The sequence below is a fragment of the Polyodon spathula genome, chromosome 24, assembly GCF_017654505.1.
Source record: "Polyodon spathula isolate WHYD16114869_AA chromosome 24, ASM1765450v1, whole genome shotgun sequence".
In the NCBI taxonomy this organism is placed as follows: Eukaryota; Metazoa; Chordata; class Actinopteri; order Acipenseriformes; family Polyodontidae; genus Polyodon; species Polyodon spathula.
Genome location: NC_054557.1, coordinates 5823329 through 5843251, shown reverse-complemented (window position 1 = coordinate 5843251; position 19923 = coordinate 5823329). Strand labels below are relative to the sequence as shown.

Below are 19923 nucleotides of genomic sequence, written 5' to 3'. Positions count from 1 at the left end.
TGCTTTTGTGACCAGGACAGTGATATTTTGAAATTTACCTATTTCCAGTGAGAAAATGGGCGAATGTGTCTTTTCATTCACATAAAGTCAGAAAAAACCAACATATGAATCCAAATTAACATGTATTTATACTAAAGTAATACAAAAATGACTACAAAAGATTTAGAAGCGAGTAGTTTTTCGAGATTCACGATTATACTGTAAATCACTTTCACGAATCAGCCCCCAAATGTAGTCTCCCATCATGTTCTCGTTATACTGTCCTTGGTAGCAGCGTTCAAAGTCCAGTATATCCTGGTGGAAGCGCTCACCTTGCTCCTCCCAGTACGCTCCCATGTTCTCCTTGAATTTATCAAGATGCGCATCAAGGACATGGACTGAGGGACATCCTACAGCCCATTCTGCCGTAGTTCTTCACCAGAGTCTCAACCAGCTCCACATAGTTTTCGGCCTTGTGAAGCCCCAAACCACTGCGACAAAGCTGTTCCAAGCCGCTTTCTCCTTACTAGTGAGCTTCTTGGAATTCATTGCACTCCAGGATCTTCTTTATCTGTGGTCCGACGAAGACACCGGCTTTGACCTTTGCCTCAGACAGCTTAGGGAAGAAGTCTTGAAGGTACTTGAAGGCTGCCGACTCCTTATCTAGAGCTCTGACAAATTGTTTCATAAGGCCCAATTTGATGTGCAGTGGTGGCATCTGCACCTTCCGGGGGTCCACCAGTGGCAACCACTTGACGTTGCTCCTCCCCACAGAGAACTCGGTCCGCTGTGGCCAGTCCCACCTGTGGTAGTGCGCCTTGGTGTCCCTGATGTCCCAAAGGCAAAGATAGCAGGGAAACTTGGTAAAACTGCCTTGGAGACCCATCAGGAATGCCACCATTGCAGCCTCTTGATGCCATCTCAGAAAAATGCAGATATGTATCCACTTAGGCAGCCGGAACTAAACTGAACTGGTAGGCCCCTGTATTTATACTACTATTTATATTACTGGAAAGTTCTAGAAGTTACTCCAAGTTTACTCAGCACTGAATCTATCTGGAATGTTCTGGAAAATAGGTAAATTTCAAAATATCACTGTCCTGGTCACAAAAGCAAAGTTTGTGGGGAATAATAGCCATTTTCTATACTTTTGAGGCATAAGCAATTAGAAAATAACACTTACTACCCAGGAACCAAAAAAAAAAAAAAAAATGTTACACTGTGTTATCTGTTTATTTATTTTTAAATCAGCAGATTAAAACAAAATACTTTATTCTAAAGAGGTTGTCATATTAAAAAAGAGAATGTGGGAAGGCAACAAGGAAACAAATGGGATACGGGATACTTTTAATATCAAGCTCTGCGCAGCTACAACTTAAAACCTACTACAGTAATAAGCAGGTCTCCTATTAGATTGTTTAACTCTTCAGTAGCAACTGAAATCAGCCTCACTTTTTATGTTATACTGTTACCAGGTTCTTTAATTTATTAAGTGCCATCAATTCTAAACATGAAACTACAACTCTATGTCTACAATTTAGGTCACTTGCAAGACTTTAAAAACTTGAATGCACCAGTAGATTCAATTTATACACCCTCAAATACAGATGATTGGACACACTCTTTGAGCAGTTCGTCTATTCAGCCCATTCTGTTAATTATACAGATGCTAGTCAATTTTCTTCAATGGCAAGTGTACATTTAGAAACAAACATAAAATTGGCCAAGTACAAAAAAAGCATCCATACAAATTGTAATACCAATCATACCAGTACACTACTGAAAAAAGACGCAAGCACGGTCATTTTTCAATCGGCAACAACATTCCTCCTCCTTTCTGTTGTGTTGATGGCAGACGTATGTGCTTACATTTGCTTTCCAGCACAACAGTATGACTTTCAGTTATGCTTGTTAACATTACCTAGCAGGAGTAGAAATAAAACTCCCATTGCAGAACAGTTTGAACCATTCCAGGTTTTACTGTGTGCACAGCACCTGGAATCGATTGCTGAACAATGGCAGTTATATTTATTTTCCTTACTATATTTCTTTATATAGAGGGCAAGAAGAAGAAAACACATTTAGAACAATACGCGATGATTTGCATAATACTTCACTATTAACTCAGTAGTGACAACATCATGCTTGTTGCGGTTCAAGGCTGTGGTACTTAACATCAAGGCGACTGTTGTAACAAGATGTTGCGCGCTACATACTTAAGGATCCCTCCATGCTTAAAAAATGCAATGTCCATTTCATTTTCAAAAAGAGCAAGAACATTGAAAGTCTTTCCTGTGCTTGTCTGAAACAAAGAAAGAAAAACAATTGTTAATTATAGGTTACAAACTACCCTCCAACAAAGCCATGAGAAAATGTTTGAGTTCATAACCTAGAGTGTTTTAATGGCTCAATACAGAGGCTCTTTCGACAAAGGAAGTACTGTGCTTTCAAATCATTGCAGCATGACATTTTTTAATAGCACCCCACACACACTACAATATGTATTTAGGTTACAGTTAACAGGCAGAATTCAAATCTGGCAAATACACTTATAACAAGAACTAGAGCAGCTGAGCTTATACTCGGGAAGAACATCAATACAGTTCAATTCAGTTGTACCGCTGCTCTTCAAAAAGTATTTAAAGGCATGGCATTTAATGAATGTGGGCTTACGCACCTTTACAGTTAGTTCATGTCGTGGCGAAAGGTCTTCAGGGATTGTTAAAGAATACTTCTCCTTGCCAGAAAGTCCCAACGTGTCAGCATTTTCTCCTGGAAGGAACTGAAGAGGAGCAATCCCAATCCCAACCAGATGGTTCCTGTGCATCTTTTCAAAGCTCTCTGCAATCACAGCCTTTACACCCTGAAAATAATACAAACCATTTAACTCCGAGAAACAAAACTGCTGACTAGGACTACACGCCAAACAATGCATTCCTTTCTAAATTCCTTCATCAGGGACAAATATGTTTAATAAACATTGCATACAAATTTGGACTAAAGAAAATGTCTTCCAAAATCTAGTTTAAATGATTTTGTAGGAAATTATTTAATACAAAATTACTACTAAATTAAACAAGAAATTGTGAATGCACTAGCCTTGCAATGAGCATGAACAACTGGTAGATACTTACCAGTAGATAAGGTCCTTTGGCAGCCCAATCTCGAGAGTTTCCAGAGCCGTACTGCTTTCCTGCCAGAATAATCAGCTGGATCCCATCCCTCCGATACCTGTCTGCTGCCTCATACACGTCCACCTACAGCAAAGAAGGAAACTGCAGTCAAATCACAGGATTACTTAAAAAAAAAAATCATGTACTAAAGGGGACACCACTCACAAAAGTTAGCAGGTTCCCATAGACACTGTCTGATAACTAATTTGGATGATATCCTCAGACAACCCCCCTCATGGCCCCCCATTACAGAAGACTCAATCTACTTAACCAATTATAATTTGCATGACTGATGGTGTTGACACAAAGCAAAGAGCAGCAATGTACCAATAAACTGAAATGGAACTGTGAGGTGGGGTAAGCCTAACGGTTATAGCCAAAAGTATTTGTAGCTAAAACGGGGTGCGTTAGCAGTACACTCCCTGGGTCATTTCACCTGGAGAAGACATGGGGTGAAATTAAAAGGAAGTAAAGCCATAATAAACTTCCTGGGAGGCAAACAAAGAAACCACATCCAACACACAGTGTTAAAGAAACATTAGAGTGCAAGCACACTTACAGTTTGCCCTGATGGTATGTGCACAGTTTTCGGTGCTGTTTTTCCAATAAACCGGTTGAACAACTTGATGCTGGCAAATGTACCCCTTGTCATCACCGCATCGTTTCCCCTGCGAGCTCCGTACGAGTTGAATTCTCGAGGTGTGAGTCTGGAAGAGATAATTCGAGAAAGTTTTATTGCCAAAGTCTTTATCAAGCCTAAAAGATAATGTATAAAACATATATCCATCCATTTTCTTCAGAATCCTTACCGTTTGCTTATCAGGTACTTAGCAGCAGCACTGACCCGGGCAATACTTCCAGCAGGTGAGATGTGATCCGTTGTAACCACATCACCCAAAAACAGCAAGACATGGGCATTCTCGATGGACTGAGGGAACACTGGCTCTTTGGTCTGAAATGGTTTTTTATAGAATTTTAGCCATTTCATAATGTTATAATAAGAATGACGTCATCAGGCTTACGGTACAATTTAAATAAAGCACACGAGGTATAAACCTCAATACAATCATATACAACAGAGACAGGTGAAACAAAATACACTGCATAAATACTAGAAACTACACACAAATGTTCATGTCTACACAATTGTAATAATGATGCTGCACTTCCTGAAGACTATCTATCATATATTAATTAGTGCTGGGACAAATATTCATTCACATATTCAAACTAAATGTACTTGGTGTCAAAAATGACAAACGGCTATGAAAGACATGCACAAATGAAGTCTGAAAAAAAAAATCACACACATTATTGTACAGGGAATGTTCTCTCCTTTCATTAACAAGTTATTTGATTGGGTTCTAGGTTAATTTTATTCCCAAGAGATTTTTATTTTTTTTACTGTAACATGGCACATGACATTGTATTTCACTAATTTAAAATTAAAGAATATTTAAAATAGGTTTAAATTGTGTTAAAAAAAGGTAAAAAAAAAAAAAAAAAGTCCTAGCACTAATATTACACTGGGCTTAATGCTACTGTTTACGGTTTGCAGCAGTCATAATAATAACACTTACAAGATTATGAAAAAATGAAGGACACCTAATATATGTAGATTTGGGGTCCCATGGGAACAAAACAGATTCTGGGGCTTCAAGACTATTCCATTGTTTGTTTTCTTTCTGTAAATAAAACACAAATGCAAAGGTCAGTTTACACAACTCTGAAGTGTTAGATGTGATAAAGACCCAGACAGCTTTGTCTAACGCTAACCTCTATTCTGTCTTTCAGTTGTTTAAACATGGACGGGATGACTGTCTGCTCTTCAGCCTGCTGTAGATCGTCACGGGTGGGCCAGATATCACGCAAATACACTGCTCTGCCTTCTGAATTTACACCTGAAAGAAAAATGAAAGAAAAAACACCTGAATGATTCTGCAACCATTTGTGCCCGATACCAACACAATGCCACATTACGGTATATAAAAGCTGATGCAAACTAGTCACACAAACGCAACTGAAACACTGAATTTCCAATTTGGTTTACGTTATGAATACTTTGTTGATTTTTAAAGTGAATGATTTTATGAGGGGAAACTGAGCAACTGGCTACTGTGGATTTGGAGACTAACAAATGCAGTTCTATAATTAATGCAGTTTGCTGTGTTCTCTTTAACCAATACCAGTGTCACAGTTTTAGCTGAACTGGAAAATTAATCAATTAAAAATAATGATGTCAGAAAGGTTTTAAAATAAGTTTCTGCGTATAAAGTGTGTTTGTTTTAAGAACTACATATTTAGCACTAGCACAATTATTCAAACGAAGGCTTAACATAACAGTACTTACCCAAAGGTTCAGTTTCAAAGTCTATACTAACAGTACCAGCTATGGCATACGCTACCACTAGTGGTGGCGAGGCAAGGTAGTTGGCACGCACACTGTCACACAGACGCCCTTCAAAGTTCCGGTTGCCAGACAACACTCCACATGCTACCAAATCACCCTGCAAGGAAAGCACAAGAATCAGGTTTTGTATTAAAAGAAGACATAACCGATAAAGAGGGGTATTAAAACACTGTTTTGGCAGTTTACTGCATTATTGAAAAAACATGCAGATATTTTAAATGCAACACTATAGATGGAAGGCTTCTGCTGCTTTCTGGGTCCTAATCACTCACTGTGCTGTAGTTCAAACTCACCCCATTGGTCTAGCTGCTCCCAGTCCATGTTAACTACAGCACATATACCTGGAAGTGACAGTCAATGCATCAATAGTGTTGTATTTGAAATACAGTGCACTCCGTTTCTAAGAATCACTTATATAAGAATCAACTCCATATAGTGATTAAAACCACTGGGACAAAATCATTCCTATATTAAACAATGTAAAATACTCCACTTGTAAGAATCAAGAATCATTTCGGGGCAAACTGACTACATGCAATACGGGATCAAGTGCAATGACGTGTACAGCCAATAAAGCTGTTCTTGAATTTGATCACATCTCATGTGATTAGGCACATACGCAGCTTGGATAGTGCAATTATGCAGGAAATACTGCACTGTTTGTAATCAAACATGACTGTGCCACTGCATTGTGCAGGTTGTTTTTTTTGTGTTCTTGTCAGTGAAAACTTCTTTCAATAAAGAGAATACACGTTCATTGAATACATACCGAGTACAGCAGTTTTATTGTGTGATATGCATGTAGAGGGAGTGGGATCGCGGCGTGGTGAAGGGGGGGATTGCAGAACTTTGCAGCTCCGCTTAATGAAAAACCTAGATTTGCATCGCAACAGAAAATAAGTAAGCCACACATGTTTAAATGCAGTGGTAGTCACGACAGTAAAATACTGCAATGTCATTAATTCAAAGGCCATTACACGTGACATAGCATGGCAGTTAAACTAGGCACCCTCATGACATGATCGCTTCTCATGTATACTGCAGTAAAATAGGATAATGCAGCCCTGAGTACACAATCCTGATCATATAACAAGCTGCTTACCTACAATGACTTTTTCTGATGTATTATCCTCAGTGATTTAGCACCATTAACATCTAACTCGTTACACTGCAGCCAGGGAACAAGCTCTTATTCAAACTAAGCGTAACTCTGTACCATAGTAATCATATCGGTCCGTTTTTAAGAATCAAAACACTCGGGATGGATGCGATTCTTATAAATGGAGTGCACTGTATTTGCATATCTTCAAAAGAATGAAAAACCACTGACACAAAGATAATACGAGTTAAGAAAATGTATTCTGTGTATCTCGTACAAGATGAGTTTGTTTAGTGTTATTGCCCATTTGTTACCTGAACAATAAGATTAAAAATAGGTTTAAAAGCCTAACCTGTTTAATAGCATCTACAACAGCCTCTGGAAGAGGAGCAGTATTTCCAACGCAGGTTTCACATCCATAACCAATAACCTCGAACCTGCGGAAAAAGGAAATAATGAAAAAAACAGTACTATAGGTACACAAGGAACTATTCAAAAATAATTAATTTAAAAATGTCAGTGAAATTACAATATGTGAATGCCAGGACCAAGTTTCATCCAAATTTGAAGAATGGTTTTCAAGAGCTAGCCAAAAGGGAAGCATTCGTACATGCAGCATACCTCCACTATACACCCCCAATACAGGAGGATACATAAAACAAGAACAGCCCCAATATTTTTGGGGGCAAACTCTGAAGAACCATTAAACTAGGCATTTGAATTCCACAGCACATTACTTTCTGCAGTCTCTGTAGCAAAGCCAATACCTACCCCAGCTGACTAAGGTAAGGTAAAACGCCACTGGCACTAATGTAGTGTGTAACCATTCCACTTCCAGGCGACAGACTTGTCCTTATGTAAGGCTGAACAACCAGGCCTGCCTCCACTGCCTTTTTAGCCAATAGACCTGAAACAAACACAAGAACAACTGTCAGCTGTCAAAACAGGTACCTGCAGTTACACAATAATTAATGTTATCTTTAGAATGCTGCTTCTACATACAAGCAGAATGTAAATGCAGCCACATTAGGCTGGAGGTCAAGGTGCTTTAAATAACTCAGTGATTAAGGAAAGCAACAGCAGCTTTGCCAAACCAATAACTTGTACTACATGAGAATCCTTCAACTAAGCAAAGTGAATCCTGGAATATATGTGAACAGTTTACAGTAAATCTGAGTAATGGGCAAATGTGATATATAACCACAGGAAAAAGGCACCAGATATGTTTTTAATACAGTCCCATATCTCAAATGTTTTATAAATTGGTATTGAAAGTGCAAATATAGTATCCTACTGTATGTCAACAGGTAATACTTAAACCACTGACTCTCACCTGCAGCCAGCATGACAGATGGATTGCAGTTGTTTGTACAGCTGATCACTGCAGCTATTACAACAGAACCATGGGCAAGTTTATACTCTGTTCCTTTGTGCATGAAAGGAATAACTTCATTTTGTTTTTCAGCAGGAATGTGAAACCCCTTGAAACCAATCTGAAAATAAATGCAGAATTAGCTGATTAAACACATTAGTACAGTATATGTATTGGGGTGAATCAATACAGAACAAGAGTTTTAGATCATTAACATTATAGTAAAGGTGAATTAAACTTTTTAATGGTACTTTACTTTAAGCTGTTAGTGAAGAACATTTAAATCGAAGGCTCCTTGCAGATAATTCAATGCAACACTCCCACTAATGACGGAGGAGGCTTGGTGGTCCAGTGGTTAAATAAAGGATATGACATAAATCCAAGTGATTGTTTAAAAACAAAACAAAAAAAGTAACATTCTGAATTGTTTTTCCTACAAGGACTCAAACACCCAGAAGCAACTCACCTGTGCTGGATGTGTTCCTTTAATGGGAAGTGCAGCACTGAATTAAAGCACTTCCAAATGACACTGTACAACATAAACCCAGTTCCGCTTACCTTTTCCTTTAAGCACTTCTGAAAATCCTTCTTCGTGTCAGTTACTGCTACCCTGTCCTGGGGTCTCTTAGGACCGCTCACATGTGGAATGATTGAGCTTAGATTTATTTCTACAACCTAATGCAACGGAAGAGAGAACTGAGTCCATTCATTGATTCCTGGCATTTTTTCAAGACAACAATCTTAAACATTGCTGTTAATAAGAAGTAGATAGATCCACAATGGACTTGTTCTTTGAACCTGGAATTGTAAACCGGAGCTATATTTTGTAACATAAAAATTCCTTCATGTTTCTTAATATGCTTTATCACCCCTGTATGCACTTTATCATGTTGTACCATGCTTTCACAATGTTTTATGACACTGCCTAAGCCTTACACAGATATGTGCAACCCATTATACCAGAGACAGTAACTCAATTCAATATTAAAATGTAAATTCAATTTTTGGACTGTATAACAGGAATGATAATCTGGAAAAAGATTTAAGAACATGTTTTGTCATGTATGCTGGTCTTTAGGAAATCACCAGGCCCACCCAGTTTGCATTCAGTGACACAAAGCCAGCGGTGAGATTCAGGCTCCTTGAACAGCACTTGGGTTTATAAATGACAAGGGCATTAGTCACATGAACAATAATTTAAATCCACAGAGCTACATGTTCTATTGCAAAACCAACTGAACCAACATTATACAGACATATTATGCAAACTCACAACCAGGGCATTTATTTCTTACTTTGTTGGGTGATAAATCCAAATAAAACCAATTTCCTTCTAAAAACCTAAAACCCTCACCTGTGAATATTCCGGATCTTCTGATGGATTCTGGTAACTTCTGAATAATTTGACAGCTTTAAGATAGGTTTCTATTATATCAAGTTTCTCTTCATCAAAGTCTAAAAACAAAGAGAAAAAATAAAACTGCAGTACAAATTTCCTACTCATTCTAAAATAGACAAAAAAGATTATTTCAATGAAGTCTATTAAAAGCATGCATCCCTGGGGACATCTGAACTGGTTTAAGAGATATCGCCACTAAAATATCGATGGGTTTACAAAAACATATTTAGATTGTGTTCATATAATGATGGGTTTCTTACTTGTCTGTTTTAGGTGCTTAAGTGTAACTTCATCGACCGGGAAAAAGCTCACAGTGGCACTGTACTCAGGGCACATGTTGGCGATTGTAGTCCTGTCTCCGGCAGACAGCTGCGAAACCCCTGGCCCAAAGAACTCCACAAATTTACCAGCAACTCCTGCTTGTCTAAGGTGCTGGAAATAGAAAATAAAAATGTATGAAGACCAGAAAGAAATACAAAAACCAAAAGAACTAAGATCTAATATCACAATAATCTGCCTACCTTAGTAATGCCTAAGACAATATCTATTGATGTGGCTAGTGTGCTTATGAATCCAACAAGCTTGCACCCAACCACTTGGGGCAATGTCAAAGAGACAGGCTGGCCCAGCATAACAGCTTCTGATTCAATACCTCCAACCCCTAAAATAGAGGAGAAATTGTTAGCAGCAAGCATTTGCTTATCATTACATGAGGGCTCGTACCCAGGGTCAACACTAAAATTCTGTATATTTATATTTATATATATGAGAGAGAGAGAAAGAGACACACACACACACACACACACACACACACACACACACACACACACAACACACACACACACACACACACACACACACACACACACACACACACACACACCACACACACACACACACACACACACACACACACACACACACACACACACACACACACACACACACACACACACACACACACACACAGTGCCTATAGAAACTTGAAACTGGGACAGAAGTTCACCTTTCAGCATGACAACGACCCAAAGCACACAGCCAAAGCTACACTGGAGTGGCTAAGGAACAAAAAGGTAAATGTTCTTAAGTTGGTAGCGACCTATCCCAACAGATTCACAGCTGAAATTGCTGCCAAAGGTGCTTCCACCAAGTATTAACTCAGGGGGGGTGGAGACTTATCCAATTATGATCTTTCAGTTTTATATTTTTAACATATAATTTTTTTCAACAAAATCTTTTTTCCCCTTAACTGTGTCGAGTATGGTGTGTAGATAATTGGAAAAAAATCCTCATTTAAATGCATGAAACAACAAAATGTGAAAAAAGTTCAAGGGGGTGTAGACTTTCTATAGGCACTGTATATAGTCAATCAGAAAAAAAAAAAAAGTTTTAAATGATACTTACCCCATCCTAATATTCCTAGGCCGTTAATCATAGTGGTATGCGAGTCTGTACCCACCACACTATCAGGGTACAAAAAGCCACCATTATCACACACAATGTGGGATAAGTACTCTAGATTCACCTGGTGCACAACCCCAGTCTCAGGGGGTATCACCGTCACATTTTTAAAGACTTTAGAGCACCACTGTGGGAAAGAATGAAAGTGAAACACTAGTTATTTACTTCAAACCTCACCAGCACAGAAATGTACTGGACTACATTGTACTAAAGGTGTTTAAGTAGAAATTCTGTATAAATCACACAACTTTAAATACAACTGCTCCTATTTTTATTTCTGTTGACATTACACCTAGCAAACCTATCCTCACAGTTTGCACTTATGTATAAATCAAATAAACAGCTGGTTTTATACAAAAATAATGGCAAGCAATTATAAAAACGCTCTGAACGTCTGTGCACTGGTTGATTACAGTGTCAGGCCATTATGAGACTTTTGGGGGAAAACCTCTTGGTTCACAAGATAAACAATTTTTAGCAAGCAAAAGCAGTTTTACACACAAAAAAGGCATCTCAGAAAAAAAAAATCACTCAATTGTAAATGTCATTAAAAGTTCTATATTGAATGGTGGAAACTTAATAACCCTGAAATCGTGCAAGCTTTCAATCCCTGTACTGTAAATAGTTACAACGAGGGTGCAAAGAAAATATACCATGTAAATCAGTTACAAACATACCTTAAAAAACTGGAGCCTTTCTTTATTCCTGTTGAATTCAGCATCTTGGCTCTTTAATGCTGTTTCTGGCCTTTGATCAAGACAAAAATGGAATTAAATACAAATCTACTGAAACACAAAATGAGAAAATGAGCGTCTACAGTGTAAATGCCTGGCCTGTAATAAACCAACAATTTAGAAAAAAGAAAAATGGGATTCATGAAAAGCTATCAAAACTAATGGCAATGTAAATGTAGGAAGCAGTGATCATACTCAGACACAGGCTGAAGATGGAAAGGGCAGAGTACTGGTGAGTTTTCAATCTGGACAGCAGCTCTGCCTGGCGTATCAGTGCTTGGCTCTTCATTACATGATCTTTTACAGCCTCCCTGCCCTCCACAATGGGAGCTGCGTGGCTGTGATTTGGCAGGAGAAGACTTAGCAGCTGATCCCGGCTTCTCACCTCCTCCAGGGTTTGGGGCATTCTGAATTGCACTGTAATAGAGCAACATATTTAACAGACACAGCACAGCACAGCACAGCACAGCTGTTTCTTGCACAGGATGCAGGGAACATCCTTTCAGCTGTGATTATACTTTGATTCTCCAAAAAGGAAATTGTGCATAGATAAGCTGAAAACATTTCTTTATTTGTAAAATATTACTTGAGGACTGTATAGAGAATAGCACTGAATACAAAGTATTTATAAAAGCAGCAGAGAATAGATGAAAAACATTAGAAATATATTGCACGCAAACAACAATTACATTACCATTTACTGAAGTCGATTTGCAATGAATGGTCTACAATGAGATCAGTTGGGCACAGTGGGTTAACCTGATAAGGATCCCCTCCGAGTTTCTTCACTGCATCTCTCATGGCAGCAAAATCCACCAGTGCTGGAATACCCCTAAAACAAAAGAAAAACATCACCACCCACACTTTAAACTGTACGCAACACGTCCTAAAAAAAGTGAAAAGGGGAAATGACACCTCATAGTTTGTATATATGAAATACAAAAAAAACATGTGGCAAAATAAAACGCAGCTTATGAAGTGTCTTGCTGGTTTCCGAGATACGATCAGAGACTACAGCCGGTGCCACTTTATTGGGATGTCTCGGGAGAAGGAAAAATATCCCAAATAAGTAGCTGACCCAATTAAACGAGAGGCAATTGAGATGACCTTAGGCACACTTTGATTCTTAACGAAAAGAAAAACAATGACATCACGATTAAATGTTCAATGCATAATTTAAAATACGAGTCAGTGTTTTTTTCTTTTTTATTCCTAAACAAAATAAAATCGCACCTGCGATGTTCACACGACAACTTTCTTTACAACAGCAAAAAAGCGAAAAGCGATCTCCGTTCATTATTTAAAAATACTGTATCCTAATGAAATGACATGTAGGTTCTATAGACACTGCCATCACAAATATATTGCAAATGTCATGGACTTTCTTATATTATGTTTTTATGCTACTATATTATCAGGAATCTACAATGAATGAAATTTAATCTAATTTGTCTGGCTTTGCCTAGAGATAACGATCAACCTAACACCTTGAATGCACCAGGCACTCAAGAAACAAAAGGCTAATCAAACCCGTCTCTGTGATTTAATTAACCCATCTAGCGAGAGGGGTGGTTTAGCACAGGAGTCTGAAGAGAGAGAAAAATAGCTTAAAAGATTTAAGACAAATTTCACATCATATTGATTTAATATCACTATGAGTAAACGATGCAAGCGTTTTTATTCTTAAATTGCCTAACAAGTATAGAATAACCCAGGTAATAAATCTCTAAGAGAATTAAACTGTTTGCAAGGTCCAACCAAAGTCACAACCAGACATGTTTGGTGTCTAAAGAAATGTAATTTCTTATGGTAAAAATAACGGGAATTCAGAACAAAATCTGATAGAAAAAGTTCTGCACGTTTTTAAAAGTTTACCCTTTCCAGATTATGATAATAAACTAAATCAGACAGAGGAAGGGGGGAGCAATCAATCAAGACTGCAAGCCCATTCGCTACAAAATAGCCAATCGGAGCATGCAGCGGGAAACTCAAATAATCTCTTTGTTTGAAAAGTATAAAACCCCCCTGCTTTAGCCCCAGCTCCTTGCCGTCCCAGACCTGCGATAGCACCCTCTCCTATCCGCTCAGACAACTACAAGACTGCACCTGGAGCCCTCAGCTCTAAGTATTTATCCATCAAGGATGGGAGCCCAGACACTCAGAGAAACACAAGGTAACGGAACGCTGAAAGCGACTGCTTTTCAGGCTAGGTAAAAATACTCTTAACTATCTATTCGGGTATTGTGTGACCCCTTGTTGTGTCAGTATGTACTAGTACTTCTTTGGTAAATTGTTGTTTTAAACCTTAGTTCTCATTGTAATGCTTTTAATGTGACATTAATTGTGTAACTTTTGTGTGATTTTCAAACTTATTTTGGTTGCATGCTTAATAAATACCATCTTTCTAAGAAGAGATTCCAAGTATTGAATCCTTTGCTCATGTTGAACAAACATGATTTATGAACTTTGAACTGTCCGGAATGTGGTCTATTTTCGGCTTGTTGTAATATGTAAATCCACCATCGTTTTCAGAGAGCGATATTAAAAATGGGTTTGTACATTATGATAGGACACAGCTTTTGGAGGTCCTTCAATTTATTGCTCTTAAGAATATACTACCTGCCAATAAATAGCATTGGAAAGAACCATCTCACAGAGTTGTATCCTATTTAACAGAAAACTTGACTATCACTATCCCAATTAGGCAGTACAGACTGTATAAAAGCACCTTTAGAATAGATAAAACCCATAATCTACTGCTGGACTCAAGAAAATACTAAGTCTAACAAGGGAAGAGTTTCATGTGACTACAATAATGCATTATCAGGAATGCTGACATATCATAGTGTCTATCAAAAGAGGTAAAACCTTTAAATGTTTACACTGCTGCACCCGCTGCCTTATTTGTATCCTGTCTGTACATGTAATTTATTGAAATTCACAAGTAGGTAGCTTGACATGGTGTATGTTTCTTTATAAAGTATGTGCTGGGAATATCCTTACATTGGAATACAGAATTCCAAGCTGAGTGCACGCTGGTGCCGGGGGAGGGGTGGGGGGTGGGAACGACACGGGACTGCGCTTACGGGCCACATCCCCCCAGTTCAGATCTATTATTATATGGCAATACTCACGTGAAATCCTGAAGGAGAATACGAGCAGGAGAGAAGGGTACTTCTGCATTGTTCTGCTGTTGCCTCCAGTTGAGAATGTTCAAGACATCCTTTTTCTTCACATAGAAACCATCACACTTCCGGATGGCTGCTTCAAGCAGCACACGGATTGAAAAAGGCAAGGACTCTGCCAGAAATAAATGACATGGATAAATACATTTTAAAGCTTTAACCCATTTTATAATTTCTTAAAAAAAAAAGCAGCATGATTGAATGCTTTTCTTTTGTTTACTGTACCTACCGTATCTGGGGTCGTTAAGCTTCTGAGGACTAAAAAACTTCTTGTCCTCATTCTTTTCACTTTTGAGTATTTCAATTAAATCTTGGAAAGGGTGCCCTGAAAAACAAAAACAGCAAACAGAATCTTACTTCCACAAACAATAAGTTCCAACAATCGCTTCTGGATAACACTGAGTGACTGTAAATCTCAGTATACTGTACACCAGACTTAAACAGAGTTGTCAATATCCTATAAAAAAAAAAAAAACCAACAACAAAAAAAAATAAATTAAAAATAAATCAAGTTCAATACAGGAATAGCAGGAGTCTGTCAGTGGGCAGCTAATTCACAAAACTCATGTAGGTCTTTCAACATCCATCCACATCAACCAAGGACTGAATGGTAGGATGTGTTCAGGATTGAACAGGTAAGTTGCGATTGCAAAACTCTTGTGGAGCCTAACAGTATGTAGCCTCTCTGTAGCCAGTGCCAGTCTCCCACATTTCAGGAGCTCTAAACTCACCAAAAGAAAACGAGCATGTCAGTACAGCTGGAAATTAAAAATGAAAGCCCTCAGCAGGCTGAAGTTATTGACCATGATGACATCAACAATACAGAATAAGAATTAGTGATGAAATGTTTAATCAAAATTTGATAAGCGATTCTCTAGATACAAGTGTGGCATACAGAGGCCATGAAAAGCAACACCACCATACATCCCCAGAATCTAATCTTTACAATAACTTTTAACACTAATGCCAAGATTCATAACAATGGACAAACGTTCCTTCAGCTCTATGCAAAAAGCTTTGAAGTGTAACCCTGCACACGACCCCTCCACATGGGATTTCATCCCCAGCAAGGGACAACACGTCACCTTTCTGTTTGGTTCATAAGGTCAATAAATGCGATTCACGTCCACTATTTGTAGCAAGTTCAAGTCTAAAAAATGCTGGATCTCTTACAGATATTCCCAGTCTTTACAGTCAAATATTAAAGCCTTTTCGGAGTCATCATGGATTACCTAAGGTCAGTTTAAATTAAAGCAATGAGTTATGCGTTTACTTCTCACTATTTGCTTTAAATTAAAAAAAAAAAAAAAAAAAAAACACGTATGGTTGAATCTACTCACTTGAAATGCGTGTTTGTGACTGGTGAAGAACGACTAAAACAGGGTGTAGTAGGGGTAACTTGATATTTGATATAGGGGTAACTTGGTTTTGGTGAAAACTAACTAATTATGGTGGATTAAATATTTACCTGGCATCCCAGACAGTCAATCGTTACAACCTAACCAACCAATGTATTTGTCAATCGAATTTTGGGAAGGTAAATGTATATAATCAACACAATATTCTGTGTTTGGAGAGTCTGGACGGTTTATATTGCTATAGCAAGACAAATTAATAAGTAAAACAATATTATCGTTTCTTTATAAATATACAGTATGTGTATGAAGGCCTTTTGTTAAGTATATTCCATCTGCAACACTGGAATCCTTTTTCTGTGTTTATTTGCTTCACAGCAAATTGCTTATGGTCAATAATGCAAATAAAAATAATTATTGTTTTTATTGTAAGACCAACTTTTTGTACAGCATTTCAAAGTAACATTACAGTTAAAATGTAAGGCTGTAGTCAATGCATACCCCAAAATTTAGCATTAAAGTAGGTGCAGTATTATGAAAGTACTCATGACTTTAGGGTAATGCTGCATGTTACTCACATAGGGGTTGATGTAAGGCTAGGCGCATTTTGAAAAGAGCTTTGAAACACACTTTAAATTAGTGTTAGTCTCCCTGCGGCCCCCTCGCCCATCCGAAAAAATGAATGAATCTCTCAGCTCACGACACATCTACCTGCGCCCCCCCTCATCCATCCAAAAAATCCTAAGAACAGAAGTGAGTTAATGCTCTTTCATTGGTGGATAGAAAACCAAAACATGAACATACACTGTTTCTTTAAAAAGTGTATACTTTACTGTGATAACAGAGAGTGAATACTTATCTGTTGTTGTAATACAGTTTTAAAGAAAGGACAAATAAGATAAAATAAAATAAATGGATCAATTTGTTACAAGTGTGACTGAGCTGCTTCCACTCGGGTTCGTTGCCTCATTAAAAATGACGTCGGACACAAGAAATTTTTTTGCAAGCGCTAAGGCTCTATTCTTATTATTACAAAATAATCAAAAAACCTAGCTCTACTCAAGCAATAACTAAAAACACACTGGAACCTAACTAACAAACAGGACAGCTAAGCTGTTTGTTTACCTGTTAAAACAAAATGAAAGAAAAACACATAGTTTTTACAAATAACACAAAAAGGCTTTACACAGTACCTTTGACGTTTCATAATCCTGAGCACACAGTAAGCGGGCTTCTTCACACAGGAACCCTGAGCAGACTGGCTGCTTTCTTTAATTTACAATGGTAGCCAGGTGCAGGTGAGAATTAAACAATAAAATAATTAACAAACACACATTTCACGTGTGCTGGGAAGGTGGAAAAGATCACCTGGTACTTCAGAAAGCAGTGAAGGAAATGTCAAAAAGCAAAAGATTGGAGATGAAGGCAGGCCTGTTCAAGAGAGGTGGGAGTTGGATTTTTTCTTATTGACCGCAAGCGGAAGCCTTATTTGCAAGGAAGCACCTTCAATTGCAAAACGGGTCAAAATTCAGAGACACTACAAAACTCAACATTCCACCTATGAAGCAAAGTTTCCCTCTGGATCTGCCCTACGCACTAGGCAACTTGCAGTGCATAACAGTGGTCTTGCTTCACAACAGCAAGTGCTTAAAAGTGCTGTGTCGCAGAGTGATGTGGTGACTTTGGCAAGCTATCGCATTGCTTACATGAAAATGTATCATTTTGGCTTGTAACTGCTACTTACTTTAAGAGCAATGCAAATTACTCAAAACTCATAAATAACGAGCCGCAACGAGTGTTGCCTGTGCATTGGGCTATTTAGCCATCGCACTTACAGCCCAGAGGTGAGTTAGTACAGAGAGCAGTCGGTGCTGTATGAGACTTGTGGAGCTTGAAAACCAAACCAACCAGAAAAATATGGCAGAGAAAGGGCAGCAAAGTCCTCTTGGCAAACAGAGAAGAAAATGCGTTTTCTGAGGAGGAGCAGAGGTCACTCAGCATGAAATTGAGTTCTTTGGAAAAGCCACAGCCAACATCAGTTATGGTACTAAAGAGGCCATATGGTCCTCTATAGTGGAGGAAGTCAATGATGTGGGTGTTACCAGGAAGACAATCAAACAGGTGATTTAAGTGGCAGGACCTGCGGTGGCAAACGAAAGCAAAACTCACAACACAGCACAGGCCTGCAGCAGGAACAGGGGGGGGAGGAGGAGGAGGAGGAGGAGGAGGCACGCCATCCACATCACAGCTGACACCGCTGGATAGGATAAAGTCCCACTTTAGGGCCGGTAAACTCAATGACCTAAAATATTATCTGGAGCATTGCTCCTCATCCTACATAAAACTGCTCAGTTTATATTGTACTAAAAATAAACTATTGTAAGATTTATAGTTTTCTTAAATTAAATATGCATTTTTGTTTTTTCCCCAGTTTTACAATTGTATACTTCTGCTATAACTGCAAACTATATAGATGTTGAACTGCACACTACAAAGATTACATGTGATACTGACAACACATGACAATCTTTCACCAAAGCAAGTTGGTTGAAAATGAAAGTGATTTTAAAAAAAGTGTTGTTCATGTATTTAAGAACTTTATTCCTTCCACGTATAAAAAAGTCGTTTCATGCATTAGTATAATACATATATATATAATTTAAATGTACATCATGTACAGCTGCAAGTTGCAGTACTGTGCTATGACTAGGTGGAAGTGCTAGCTTTAATGAATGTAAACCACTAGCCCAATCAACATCTTCATTCTGAATAAAACAGAGACTAGCTAGCATCAAAGACTTCTATTGTAGAAGACTCGGTATAGGATTAAGTTACAATTTAAGTTTCTGTGAACGCCTAAAATGGTTTCTAGAGTGGAGATCCACCCTTCCTTTATCTTGTTATCCAAGACACTGCATACCACCAGTGCGTGCTGTGGAAAGATAATAACATTATAGACAACGCTATACTTTCAAACTGCAGTTATATTCGTGTTGTGTAGCGTTTCATCATAATACATCAAAGCTAACACAGACAACCGAGAAGAGTCCTTAGAAACGGATAGTTCTGTACAATTCAACATACGCTCAACTGGTTAAAATATGTTCAACTGCAATACAGATGTATGTTCAAAAAGTACACGTGGGGTTAAGGTAAAAACAACACCTAAAAAGGTAAGATACAGACATAAGAGAAATCACTGCAAACCCTTAAATAAACTCGGTTGTCAACAACACAAAAGAATACACACACAGCAGTTTAAAAACAGCCAGGCTGAGCTGTCAACACCAGTACTTACTGCAGAAAAAATCTGGCCTGGATACAGTTAGTTATGCACCCTCAGTCATGTTACTTTTAAATTGCATAGACAGTAGCAGCAGCTAAAACTAATGATTTTTAATCAAAAGCAAAAACAGAATCAACTAACCCCCCCCCCCCCCCCCCCCAAAAAAAAAAATCGGTTTGTCAAGGATGTTCAGAACGAACAAAGATGGAATTCAAATTATTTTTTCATAACTAACAAACAAACAAAAAAAAAAAAGACAAAGGTCATCTAACCAATTTGAGGTTTTTGTTATTTTATTTCGCTGAGGCCCCTTACCTGAAGCTTGTACGGCGAGCGCCATGACGGAATCTGAAACAGAGAGACACTCCTCTCTCTCCACCATAGCAACACCTCCCTGCCTCCCGACCAATCACCGCACACCGTGCTCACAGCTCATCCGTCACTCCGTCCGCTCTGCAGCAGAACATCAT

General features: G+C 38.3%; 1 protein-coding gene across 4 annotated transcripts; it reads right to left on the bottom strand.

The window, feature by feature from the left end:
• Positions 1-1183: 1183 nt before the first annotated feature.
• On the bottom strand, positions 1184-19846 carry LOC121298877 (iron-responsive element-binding protein 2-like). 4 transcript variants are annotated; one of them, XM_041226154.1, is made up of 22 exons: positions 19769-19846; positions 15042-15137; positions 14762-14927; positions 12322-12459; positions 11823-12044; positions 11571-11640; positions 10837-11020; positions 9954-10093; positions 9693-9864; positions 9388-9488; positions 8592-8708; positions 7995-8154; positions 7433-7568; positions 7014-7098; positions 5503-5659; positions 4929-5053; positions 4733-4837; positions 3962-4104; positions 3712-3859; positions 3114-3236; positions 2657-2842; positions 1184-2281 (listed from the first exon to the last, which is right to left on the bottom strand). In XM_041226154.1, exons 1-22 carry the CDS (start codon positions 19833-19835, stop codon positions 2156-2158), a joined length of 2967 nt encoding a protein of 988 aa, XP_041082088.1. In that variant the 5' UTR covers positions 19836-19846; the 3' UTR covers positions 1184-2155. The 4 variants fall into 4 exon arrangements, with proteins under 4 accessions (XP_041082088.1, XP_041082089.1, XP_041082090.1 ...); XM_041226155.1 differs by lacking the exons at positions 1184-2281; positions 2657-2842; positions 3114-3236 and having other exon boundaries at positions 3768-3859; positions 4758-4837; XM_041226156.1 differs by lacking the exons at positions 1184-2281; positions 2657-2842; positions 3114-3236; ... (2 more) ...; positions 4733-4837; positions 4929-5053 and adding an exon at positions 5856-5903 and having other exon boundaries at positions 5569-5659.
• Positions 19847-19923: the final 77 nt, after the last annotated feature.

What these genes read in the sequence shown, in the direction of transcription:
- LOC121298877 (XM_041226154.1), bottom strand. Translation starts at nt 19,835, where the DNA reads ATGGTGGAGAGAGAGGAGTGTCTCTCTGTTTCAGATTCCGTCATGGCG. An exon ending in GCTCGCCGTACAAGCTTCAG is followed by an intron (nt 15,138 to 19,768) that starts GTAAGGGGCCTC and finishes TTTGTTTTTCAG; the next exon opens with GGCACCCTTTCCAAGATTTA. An exon ending in TTGTAGATGCTATTAAACAG is followed by an intron (nt 5,660 to 7,013) that starts GTTAGGCTTTTA and finishes CTTTCCTTGCAG; the next exon opens with GGTGATTTGGTAGCATGTGG.